This window comes from Salarias fasciatus, chromosome 22, assembly GCF_902148845.1.
Source record: "Salarias fasciatus chromosome 22, fSalaFa1.1, whole genome shotgun sequence".
NCBI lineage: Eukaryota > Metazoa > Chordata > Actinopteri > Blenniiformes > Blenniidae > Salarias > Salarias fasciatus.
In genome coordinates, this window is record NC_043765.1 from 495,190 (window position 1) to 507,298 (window position 12,109).

General features: G+C 55.9%; 1 protein-coding gene across 1 annotated transcript in view; it reads left to right on the plus strand.

The window, feature by feature from the left end:
• Nucleotides 1-1,675: 1,675 nt before the first annotated feature.
• Nucleotides 1,676-12,109, plus strand: part of LOC115409911 (V-set and immunoglobulin domain-containing protein 10-like) — a 21,990-nt gene continuing 11,556 nt past the window's right edge. The window contains exons 1-7 of the mRNA XM_030121245.1: nt 1,676-1,773; nt 2,009-2,344; nt 7,292-7,455; nt 7,532-7,658; nt 8,326-8,604; nt 10,969-11,241; nt 11,317-11,571. Coding sequence (XP_029977105.1) covers nt 1,725-1,773; nt 2,009-2,344; nt 7,292-7,455; nt 7,532-7,658; nt 8,326-8,604; nt 10,969-11,241; nt 11,317-11,571 — 1,483 coding nt within the window. The 5' untranslated portion in view covers nt 1,676-1,724. The remainder of the gene's footprint in view (nt 1,774-2,008; nt 2,345-7,291; nt 7,456-7,531; nt 7,659-8,325; nt 8,605-10,968; nt 11,242-11,316; nt 11,572-12,109) is intronic.

The window sequence follows — 12,109 nt, forward strand, 5'->3', positions numbered from 1 at the left end:
ATGAAGAGACGCTGATTTTGGAAGTGGAGAATCATAAAATTTTATATGACCCCATCATCCTTTCTACAGGATGTACAGAGAAAGAAGCCAGTGTGGCCCAGACTGCTCAGCTTTTGGAGGTCGATGCGAAATAGCGCTGCGCTGCTCTGCTTCTCCGGCCGGCGGAACAGAGACGCAGCGGAGCAGAGACGCACGCTGTGGAATTAAGCAGTGACTGGAGAACCGGTCCTCTGAAGCAGGTCTGGCGATCCGACCAATCACAGCAGACTTCAGCACCCAGCCGAGGGGGCGGGGCCACGACGGTGGAGGGTTCTTCCTGGTTCTGTGGAGGAACGTGGCTGAGCAGCAGGCCAAGAGCCTAGCAACCATCGCTAAGCAGGAGCCAAGAGCCTAGCAACCATCGCTAAGCAGGAGCCAAGAGCCTAGCAACCGTCGCTAACCTGGAGCAAAGATCTAAGAAACCGTTGCTAAGCAGGAGCCAGGATGGAGCTGAAGGTCACAGCCACGTCTTTGATCTCGCAGCAGAGTAAATTTTTTAAAAGTTATCTGGAAGGTAGAACCAGAGGATCTACAGGGTTCGACCTCCGTCAGGGACTCCGCCTCCCGGATGAACACATGACCTCCGTCAGGGACTCCGCCTCCCGGATGAACACATGACCTCCGTCAGGGACTCCGCCTCCCGGATGAACACATGACCTCCGTCAGGGACTCCGCCTCCCGGATGAACACATGACCTCCGTCAGGGACTCCGCCTCCCGGATGAACACATGACCTCCGTCAGGGACTCCGCCTCCCGGATGAACACATGACCTCCGCCAGGCTCTGGAGCTCACTTGGTTTCCTGATGAAAACATGAACCGACTCCTGATGAAGCAGAACCTTTCCTGTCTTCTTGATCATATTTATAAACTTGTTTTTAAAATCCAAACATGAAAAATGAGACTCTGATGAAATCCTGACTGTTATGAACACATGAATCACATCTGATCTTCAGGAAAACTTCTCGAACCTCGTTTGCTCTGCCTGCTGTTCTCCGGACGTCCAGCAGAGGGCGGCAGCGTCCCGCTTCCTCTGCTGCTGCTTCTCTCATCCAGGTGGAGCAGGTGGACCACCAGCTGGTCCAGATGGAACCAGGACCAGCGGAGCAGGTCTACAGGAACACCTGGACCCGGTCTGGGTCCTGGACGAAGGCTCCCCAGATGTGGTCTCTGCAGACCCTCAGAGAACCAGATCCAGGGACACATCTGAACCTCAGTCCAGGAGAGTCCAGGAGAGTCCAGAACAGTGAAGACTCTGCAGTGTGTGTGTGTGTGTGTGTGTGTGTGTGTGTGTGTGTGTGTGTGTGTGTGTGTGTGTGTGTGCGTGTGCGTGTGTGTAAGTGTACTTCAGTGTGTGTAGTGTGTATTTGTGTGTGTGTGTGTAGGTGTGTCTGCGGCTCCTCAGCGTCAGTGTGTGTGTGAGTAAGTGTGTATTAGTGTGTATTTCGGTGTGTGTGTGTGTGTGTGTGTGTGTGTGTGTGTGTGTGTGTGTGTGTGTGTGTGTGTGTGTGTGTAGAGGTGTGTCTGCGGCTCCTCAGCGTCAGTGTGTGTGTGAGTAGGTGTGTATTAGTGTGTATTTCGGTGTGTGTGTGTGTGTGTGTGTGTGTGTGTGTGTGTGTGTGTGTGTGTGTGTAGGTGTGTCTCGTCTCTCGTCTCTAGTTTCTCCTGAAGACTCGACGCGTCCGGATGGATCCGTTTCGTCTCCGCGCGCTTCTGCTGTTCTCCGCTGTTCTGGGTGAGAACCAGTCCGAACCGGTCCGAACCCGAACGGGTTCTGACCCCCTAAAGCAGAGACCTGTAGCGAACCGGGACGGGTCCTGGTTCTGGACTCCACTCTGGTTGTTATTAAAGTGTCTTCCTGGTGTCCCCCCTGTCCTCTCCTCTCCTGTCCCTGCTGTCCCCTGTCCTCTCCCGTCCCCCCCTGTCCCTCCCGGTCCTCCCTGGTCCCCCCCGGTCCCCCCGCCCTCCAGGACGCGCGGCGGCCTCGGTGCTGCCGGACGGCCCGGTGGACGCGGTTCTGGGGCGGAACGTGACCCTGGAGACGCTGCTCCGGGACCCGCAGTACGCCTTCATCGTCTGGAGCTTCAGCGACGACTCGGACCCCGAGCCGGTGGCCACGGTGGGGGGCTCCGGCTCCACCACCTACACCGTGAGCGACCCGTACAAGGACCGGGTCTCCGTCAACCGGACCAACGGCTTCCTGACGCTGCGCGGCCTGCGGAGCGCGGACTCCGGGGACTACAGCATCAACGTGATCGGCGCGGACGGGGTGACGAGGACCGGGGGGGTCAAGCTGCGGGTCCTGGGTGAGTCCCGGGCCCCGGGCCCGCTCTGCTTTACGCGCCGGGTTTGACGCGTTCCGGGACTCTCGGTGCGCCGGTTCACCTGCAGGCCAGGTGAGCCGCTCCGGTCTGGTCTGGACCCTGGCGGGGCGGCTCGGAGGGGCTCCGGTCTGGTCTGGACCCTGGCGGGGCGGCTCGGAGGGGCTCCGGTCTGGTCTGGACCCTGGCGGGGCGGCTCGGAGGGGCTCCGGTCTGGTCTGGACCCTGGCGGGGCGGCTCGGAGGGGCTCCGGAGCGGAACTTCATTCTCTCTGGTCTCGCGCCTGACTCTGGGCTCTGCGGGTTCTGCGCTTCCTCTCGTGCGGTTTGCGCTGCGCAGTCAGACGGAACTGAAGTTTTCGGTGTTTTCATGCTGGAAACGTTTTAATGAGAAATGCAAGTGAGTGAGTAAACAGTCAGTAAAGTTTATTTATTTCGCGCTTTTCACACAAAGAGCTTCACAAAAAAAATCACAAAGACCAGAGACGGTCCACAGGACAGAAAACCAGGAGATCAGAGTCAGAAGGACAGGATGCGGTACTGCCAGGACCCGCTGACCGGGGTCCGGAGGCCTGCTGGGGGTCCGGAAGGCTCCTGGAACGGAGACGTTTTTAAGAGTTTCTTGAAAACATCCACCGAGTCCAGGGAGCAGGTCTGGAGGAAGCTCCGGAACAGGGGATTTTTCTGCTGCAGTTTGGAGGTTTGAGCCACACCTGCTGTCAAACACTTCCGCTGCGCTGAATACAGGAGTCCTGAGTCATTTCACCTTCATCAGAACTCCCTCAGAACTCCACCAGCACCCAGTCAGAACTCCCTCAGAACTCCCTCAGAACTCCACCAGCACCCAGTCAGAACTCCCTCAGAACTCCCTCAGAACTCCACCAGCACCCAGTCAGAACTCCCTCAGAACTCCACACCTTTTTCCGCGTGTCCCTCCCTCACTGGTGAAGTTCATTCTAACGTCCTTTCCATAAAACACCCGCCCTTTTTCAGCCCTTGCTTCACGGTTATCGCCTGAATTTCACCAATACGTTTCCGGAACGGATTAAAACTGTTGTAAATACAAGTAAAAGTGCTTCAATCGGAGTTCCGCGCTCACGCGGCGCCGTTAAAGCCGCCGGAGGGTAAAATCGTGTGTTTTCTGGACGGAGTCTGGTGGAGTGCGGAGGCCGGAGCCACACCTGCGTGCAGGTGATCTCTGGGAGTGTTTATCCTCTGATTCCAGCTGTGATCCGGGATTTTACTGGAAGTTCTGCCTCAGATCCAGCTCTGCTCCCGGTTCTGCTCCCGGGCTCTGCCTCAGATCCAGCTCTGCTCCCGGTTCTGCTTGGCGGGAGTTTTGATGCTGAACTGGCGGTTTTTTTTAACGTCTCTGTGGATCTGAGGCGTGTGCAGGTGAGAAGACACCTGAAGCAGAAACGTTCCCACATCACGCGCCTCACGCGCTCAGCCTGAACCCGCGTCCTAATGACCGGTGCTGCTGGAAGGTGATTCACCTTTAATTCAGGTGGAGCTCCTCCGCGCGCAGTAATGGAGGTTTGAGAGAGCCGCGCCTGAGGACGACACGCACACACACGCGCGCGCGTTGCCAGGAACGCCAGGGACTACTTTCTGCGGCGGAGGGCGTGGGGGTTGAGTTTGAGCACTCCGAGCTGCGCGCGCTCCGGAGCTGTTTGTTCAGGTGAGGCTGGCTTCAGGGCGCGGCTCTGCTGGTGCGTTCAGGGTCAGCTCGGACTTCCTGCCATCAGACTGTTCACAGAGCTCATTTTTTGTGTGTTTCTTCGTTTCTTGTTGTGGCGGAAACATAAATCTGCTCAGTCACCCGGAAGTGTCCTGTTCATTAAAGGTGTGTGTGGTTAAATTATGTGCAACCATTCTAAACTCTCCACAACGCAATGAACACAACATGTAAAGAGTCACAACACAACATGTGTACGTCTGATTGGTTCACACCGTCTCTCTGCCAACACGCCTTCAACTGAAGAATCAGAGTTCCTGATGGACCGCTGTCAACGTGAAGAACAGCTCACTGAGCACTTTAGTTATTTTCCTCTTGATGTACAAGATACAAAATGTGAACACACACACACACACACACACACACACACACACACATTGTGTCAGTGTTTCTCCCTCATTAAGCTGCAGCTCAGGGTCCATCCCCGCTCCTCCAGGTTCAGCAGACCGCTGTGAGCAACTGGTCACTGGTTACTGATTACTGGTTAGTGGTCACTGGTTACTGGTTAGTGGTTACTGGTCACTGATAACTAGTTAGTGGTTAATGGTTAATGGTTACTGGTTACTGGTTACTGGTCACTGGTTACTGGTTAGTGGTTAATGGTTACTGGTCACTGGTTACTGGTTAGTGGTTAGTGGTTAGTGGTTTGTAGCTTCAGGATGAGCATCAACAGGAGCTGCAGCAGGAGGAGGCGGAGCCTGGAGGAGGAGCTGAACTACAGCATCTTCGTCCGACTGTCACATCGCTAGTTTTTACTTTCAGGTTACCTTGTTACGTTGTATTTATACACCTTAATACACGGTGTATTTGTATTGCTGTGTTGTGGTGTTGTAAGGTTGTTACATTGTTGGATTTTTGTGTTGTTAGGTTGGTGTATTGTTGTGTTGTTGCATTGTCGGGTTGTTGTGTTGTTACATTGTTAGGTTGTGCAGTCATTACATAGTCACTTCGTTATGTTGTTGCATGGTTAGGTTGTTTTATTGTTGCTTTGTTGGGTTGTTATATTGTTGAGTTGTTGCGTTGTTACATTGTGTTATTGTATTATTACATTGTTAGATTGTTGTGTTGTTGCGTTGCTGGGTTGTTGTGTTGTTACATGGTTGAGTTGTTGTGTTGTTAGGTTGTTATATTGTTACGTTGTTGTGTTGTTGTGTGTCTGTGCTGAGTTGTGTTGTAGTGTAGCATTGTGTTGACGTGGTGTTTCTCGCTGTGGAGTCAGATTCCAGAACCAACCGTCGGCTGCTGGACGGATTCAGTCCATTAGAACCAGACCAGTCCAGGTCCGGATCCTGGTCCTGATCCTGAACCTGATCCTGGTCCTGGTCCTGATCCTGATCCAGATTAATACCAGGGACCTCAGTCTCCCTCCAGCGATGCTTCGCTACAAACAGGAGCCTGCAGCCCCCAGCACGGCCCTGCCTTTAGCATGTAGCATTAGCATCGCTGCTGTGTGAGCCTGAAACTCTTTAGCATGTAGCATTAGCATCGCTGCTGTGTGAGCCTGAAACTCTTTAGCATGTAGCATTAGCATGGCTGATATGTGAACCCTGCTGCTGACATTCCTGAGGGCTGCTGTCAGCGAACACTCCCGGTTCAGCAGGGAGTGGGAGAACCGGGACGAGTCACCGAGACTGGATCAGGTTCCTGGTTTGATCCGGAACTTTAATTAAGAAGAAGAAGAAGAAGAAGAAGAAGAAGAAGAAGAAGAGATCTGAAGGAAATCCAAAGTCAAATCAGCTTCAACACAAACTCCACAATGAAGGAGGCTGTGGCCACTCCCTCACACACACACACACACACACACACACACACACACACACACACACTCTGATGATTCAGAACGAGTCAGGCAGGTTGAGCTTCCAGACCTCACAGTACAATCAGTGTGGAAACATCCTGAGGGCCAACGTGTGATTACAGCCCACACACACACACTCTCACACACACACACACACACACACACACACACACACACACACACACACACACACACACACACACACACACACACACACACACACACACACACTCATTCATTTTTAATGCAGCTTCAGGTTTCAGCAGCAGAACGTTCCAGAGAGAGCGGTTCCATGGCTTCAGAAACGAGTTCCGGTTCTGCAGCAGAACCTTCAGAGGACGAGGGACAGCGTCTCCAGGACCGGGTGTCCTGGTGTCAGCATTAGCAGCTGTCAGCACTGCGGGGAGGAGGGGGAAGATGCTCTACAGGCTGTCCTCCTCCTGCTGGTGTCTCTGTCACGTCCGTCCTCAGTCTTGTGGACCGTTGTCTCGTCCTTGCTGCTTTTCTCTCTCCTGATATCGAAACGCTTCGTTGTTGCAGTTTGGGGACGGACTGTCCTCCACCGAGGACACACCCCTTCAAAATAAAGCTCCTGCCTTCCCAGCGTCCCCGGTGTGAGACGGGACAGTCCCAGAGTGTCTCCAGAGAAGAGACATTTATCAGAGAGACAGGAAACCACTGTGTGTGTGTTGCACAAAACAAAGCTCATCTTCACGCGTGCACACACACACACACACACACACACACACACACACACACACACACACACACACACACACACACACACACACACACACACTTTGATAATCTTACATCAGTTGCATTCTAAAGTTTGTTTTGGGAGGATTTCTATTTTTTCTATCTAGTCTTTTCTGTCAGTATTTCTTGATGTAATCGTGTTCTGGGGACAACCTGTAATCGGATTACTTGTGTTCTGGAGACCCTCTGGGAGAACAGGTCAGACCGTGTTCTCTTCCTTCAGCTGCCAGCGTTCCGACCTGCGGCGTTCCGCAGGGTTCCGTCTTCGGTCCTCTGCTTCTTTACTTTCTCAGTTTGTGCTTCGGGGAACGTTCTCGTGTTCTCGCCGGTCAGAACCGGATCCGCCTCTCGTTCTGACTGAAGTGTTCTGCTGTCAGCTGGATCCAGTTCCACTCTCCTCAAGGAGAAGTCCAGATGCTTTTATTTTGAAGGCTCGTGTGTGTGGATGTTGTTGAAGTGGGCGTGGCCACTCTGAGGCCGTCTGGAGAACAGGATGCGACCCAGTGGCTGGTTCTCTGTGGAGGAGTTCCACAGGGTTCCGTTCTGGTTCCTCTGCCAGAACCGTGTGTTGAGGTTCTGAGGGACCCGCTGGAGAACGGGGAGACGCTCCTCTCAGGCTTGTCTGTGTTCCTGTGCAGAACCGGTGTCCGAGGTTCTCATCAAGTCCGACGTTCCGGAGGCCGTGGAACACAACAGCACCGTGGTTCTGATCTGCACGGCCAAAGGCTCCTTCCTCAACTTCACCTGGCTCAACGGAACCGCGGCAGTCAAGGCCGACGGCAGGCGGGTGGTCCTGAAAGAGGTGGGGTTCTGCCGCCGGCGTTCACACGAAGGTTCCGAGTGGAACGCGGCCGCTGACGGCCTCTGCTGTGTCTCAGGAGGAGGCGTCCAGCCAGCTGACGTTCTACGGCGTCTTGAGAACCGACCTGAAGGGGCCGCTGGTCTGCACGGCGGCCAACAAGCTGGAGACGGACAAGAGCGCCGCCTTCAGCCTCACGGTGCACTGTGAGTACTGCGCTAGCGCTAGCGTTAGCATCAGCATCAGCATTAAAATTATCATTAGCGTCAGCATTAGCAGCAGCATTAACATTAACATTAGCATCAGCATTATCATTGCCATCAGCATTAGCACCAGCTTTAGCATTAGCATCAGTATCAGCATCAGAATTAGCATTATCATTAGCATCAGCATTAACATTAACATCAAAATTAGCATCAGCGACCAGAACCGTTTGACACTTCCTGTGAGCAGACGTTCCGTCCATCAGAGAGCTTCCTGACCTGACTCAGGTCCAGAACCCCAAACTCCCACTGGAGAACGCTGACAGAGAACACCAACAAACAGAGCAGACAGGAAGAAACCTGCAGAACCAGAACTGCAGAACCAGAGACTGTCAGCAGAACCAGGAACCCGAGCCTGGTTCTGTGACGATGTTCAGCAGAACCAGAGACGTTCTGCGGGTCCAGGACCAGAACAGGCTGATTTGTTGCTGTTTTTTATTTTAGGTTCTCCTGAATTCACCGGTTCTTCCTCTTTTGTTCCGTATTTCATGTTCTGCAGTTTCAGAACCTCAGAACCTCTTCGGTCTCCGGTCAGGTTTTGCAGATTCTGCGGTCTGGATCTGCTTCTCAGCTGAGGGTCTCTGTGTCTCTGTGTGTCCGTCCCCCTCAGACGGTCCCGATGACGTCCAGATCCGTCCCTCCAAGCCGGCCCGGTTCATCCGGTCCCGGTCCAGCTTCAACCTGTCGTGTTCCGCGGTGTCCAGCCCGGCCGCCACGTTCCGCTGGTTCTACAACGAGCAGCAGGTCCAGGCGGACGGCCCGGTTCTGCCGCTGGAGACCATCGAGAAGCTGGGCCACGGCCAGCAGGAGGGGTCCTACACCTGCGTCGCCGCCAACGCCAAGACCGGCCGGGCGGCCCGCTCGCCGCCCGTCACCTTCGGCGTGATGGGTGAGTGACCTCTGACCTCTGATCTCCGGCCTGTGGCGGGACGGAGAACCGGCTCCGTCCAGGACACTTCCAGACGGACTCGGTTCCACCAAAACCTCCACATGACGCCAACGTTCTGCTGACCGATGCAGTGAGACGCTCAGAACCGTTGCATTGTGGGTGTTTTTCCACACGGAGCTACCGCTGATGTCCGTCCATCTGTCCATCTGTCCATCTGTCCAACCGTCCAGCTTCCACCGCTTATCTTGGACCCGGTCGCGGGGCAGCAGTAGAAGCAGAAATGCCCAGACTTCCTGTCCCCAGACTTCTTGTCCCCAGACTTCCTGTCTCCAGACTTCTTGTCCCCAGACTTCCTGTCTCCAGACTTCCTGTCCCCAGACTTCCTGTCCCCAGACTTCCTGTCCCCAGACTTCCTGTCCCCAGACTTCTTGTCCCCAGACTTCCTGTCTCCAGACTTCCTGTCTCCAGACTTCTTGTCCCCAGACTTCCTGTCTCCAGACTTCCTGTCCCCAGACTTCCTGTCTCCAGACTCCTCCTCCAGCTCTTCCTGGCATTCCCATTCAGCCGAGAGACATAGTCCCTCCATCCTGTCCTGGTCGTCCCCGGGTCCTCCTCCCAGTGGGAGAACTCGTCCTCAGGGAGGCGTCCTCAGCTGCTCCTCTCCATGTGGAGGAGTCGCGGCTCTACTCCGAGCTCCTCCCCCTGCAGACGTAGCTCCTCCCCCCGATCCTTCCTCCCCCCGTCCTCCACTCATGAACAAAACCTCTAGATACTTAAACTCCTCCACCTGGACCAGAGTCTCTCCACCGACCTGGAGAGGACAGACCAGGATCTGGAGGATCTGATCCTCATCCCTGTCACTTGACTCTCGGCTGCAAACCGCCCCAGTGCATGATGGTCCAGGCTCCATGAAGCCACCAGGACAACATCATCTGCAAAGAGCAGCAATGAAATGCTGTGGTTCCTGAACCGGACCCCTTCCAGCTCCTGGTCCCTGAACCGGACCCCTTCCAGCTCCTGGTCCCTGACCAGACCCCCTCCAGCTCCTGGTCCCTGAACCGGACCCCCTCCAGCTCCTGGTCCCTGAACCAGACCCCCTCCAGCTCCTGGTCCCTGAACCGGACCCCCTCCAGCTCCTGGTCCCTGAACCAGACCCCCTCCAGCTCCTGGTCCCTGAACCAGACCCCCTCCAGCCCCTGGTCCCTGAACCGGACCCCTTCCAGCTCCCGGTCCCTGAACCGGACCCCCTCCAGCTCCTGGTCCCGGAATCGGACCCCCTCCAGCCCCTGGTCCCTGAACCGGACCCCCTCCAGCTCCTGGCTGCTCCGGGACATTCTGTCCATAAAGATTCTGAACAGAACCGGAGACAAAGTTCAGCCCTGCTGGAGTCCAACATGAACCAGGACCAGGTCCCACTTACTGCTGGTAATGTGGACCAGACTCCTACTCTGGTCCTACAGAGACCAGACGGCCCTGAACAAGGGGCCCAGACTCCATAGTCCGAGAGCCCCCACAAGACACCAGGAGGGACGAACACTTTCTCCAAATCTACAAAAGACACGTGGACTGGTTGAACTCCCACCAGCCCTGGAGCCCCTAAGGAGGGTCTAGAGCTGGTCCCGGGTTCCACATTGTTCCTCCTGGATCCGAGGTTCCACGAGGTGGAATCCTCCTCTCCAGGACCTGGAGCAGACTTTCCCAGGGAGGCTGAGGAGTGTGATCCCCCTGTAGTTGGAGCACACCCTCTGGACCACCACCCCGGTCTGCCAGTCCAGAGGTTCTGTCCCCGACCGCCACGCCCCGGTCCAGAGACGAGTCAGCAAGACCGTCCTGACGTCCGCTGGCGTCTCTCTGTTCTGGTGGTTCTGCCGGATTGGAGCGTCTTCAGAGACGGAGCGACTTTCAGCTGGTGTTCCGTGTTCCGTGTGTTCCCCACTGGAACCAGAACCCTGAGCGGCATCGGGCTGTTAGCGCTGGTTGTTCTGGCAGGTTGTTCCTGTCGGTTGTTCCAGTCAGTTGTTCCAGTCGGGTGTTCCTGCCAGTTGTTTCTGTCGGGTGTTCCTGTCAGTTGTTCTGGTCGGTTGTTCCTGTCAGTTGTTCCTGTCAGTTGTTTCTGTTGGTTGTTCGTGTTGGTTGTTCTGGTCGGTTGTTGCGGTCGGTTGTTCCTGTTGGTTGTTCCGATCGGTTGTTCCAGTCGGTTAATGTCGGTTGTTGCAGTCGGTTGTTCCTGTCGATTTTTGCTGTCAGTTGTTCCTGTCAGTTGTTCCTGTCGGTTGTTGCGGTCGGTTGTTCCTGTCAGTTGTTCCTGTCGGTTGTTGCTGTCGGTTGTTCCTGTCGGTTGTTAACCTCCTGGTCTCGCCGCAGAGCCCATCTCGGGCGCCACGCTGACCGGGCCGTCGGGCGTCCTGATCGCCGGGAACCACTCGGCCAACCTGAGCTGCGCGGCGGCGGCCGGCGCCGTCCAGACCATCAGCTGGCTGAAGGACGGCCAGCCGCTGAGGCCCGGCGCCGTCTTCTCGCCCGACCGCAGCTCCGTCCTGCTCAGCCCGCTGCTCAAGGAGGACAACGGGAAGGTGTCCTGCCGCCTGTCCAACCCCGTCAACGCCGAGGACGCCGTCTTCACCCTGGTGGTCAACTGTGAGTACTGCGCCTGAAGCTCGCCCGTTCAAGCTGTGGTTCCCGACCCTGACCCTGACCGGCGGCGCTGTGCAGACGGACCCGAGACGCCGGCGGTGTCGGGCCGGGAGGCCGTGGAGGTGGAGGACCCCGTCACGCTCACATGCTCCGCCCCCTCGCAGCCGCCGGCCAATTACACCTGGAGGTTCAACGGCTCGCTGACCGCCGTCAAGACGGCCACCTACACCATCGACCAGGCCCGGTACAGCCACAGCGGCACCTACCTGTGTGAGGCCAGCAACGCCGTGACGGGCCGGACCAGCTCCAAGGCCTTCACCCTGTCCGTCAAAGGTCAGTCCAGGACCGGAACGTCCCAACAGCAGGTCTGGGGCGGAACCAGAACCTAGAACAGCACCGCAGGAAACCAGAACCTGGAGCAGCACCGCAGGAAACCAGAACCTAGAACAGCACCGCAGGAAACCAGAACCTAGAGCTGTACCGCAGGAAACCAGAACCTAGAACAGTACCGCAGGAAATCAGAACCTAGAGCAGCACCGCAGGAAACCAGAACCTAGAGCAGTACCGCAGGAAACCAGAACCAAGAGCAGCACCGCAGGAAACCAGAACCTAGAGCAGCACCGCAGGAAACCAGAACCTAGAGCAGTACCGCAGGAAACCAGAACCTAGAACAGCACCGCAGGAAACCAGAACCTAGAGCAGCACCGCAGGAAACCAGAACCTAGAACAGTACCGCAGGAAACCAGAACCTAGAGCAGCACCGCAGGAAACCAGAACCTAGAGCAGTACCGCAGGAAACCAGAACCTAGAACAGCACCGCAGGAAACCAGAACCTAGAGCAGCACCGCAGGAAACCAGAACCTAGAACAGT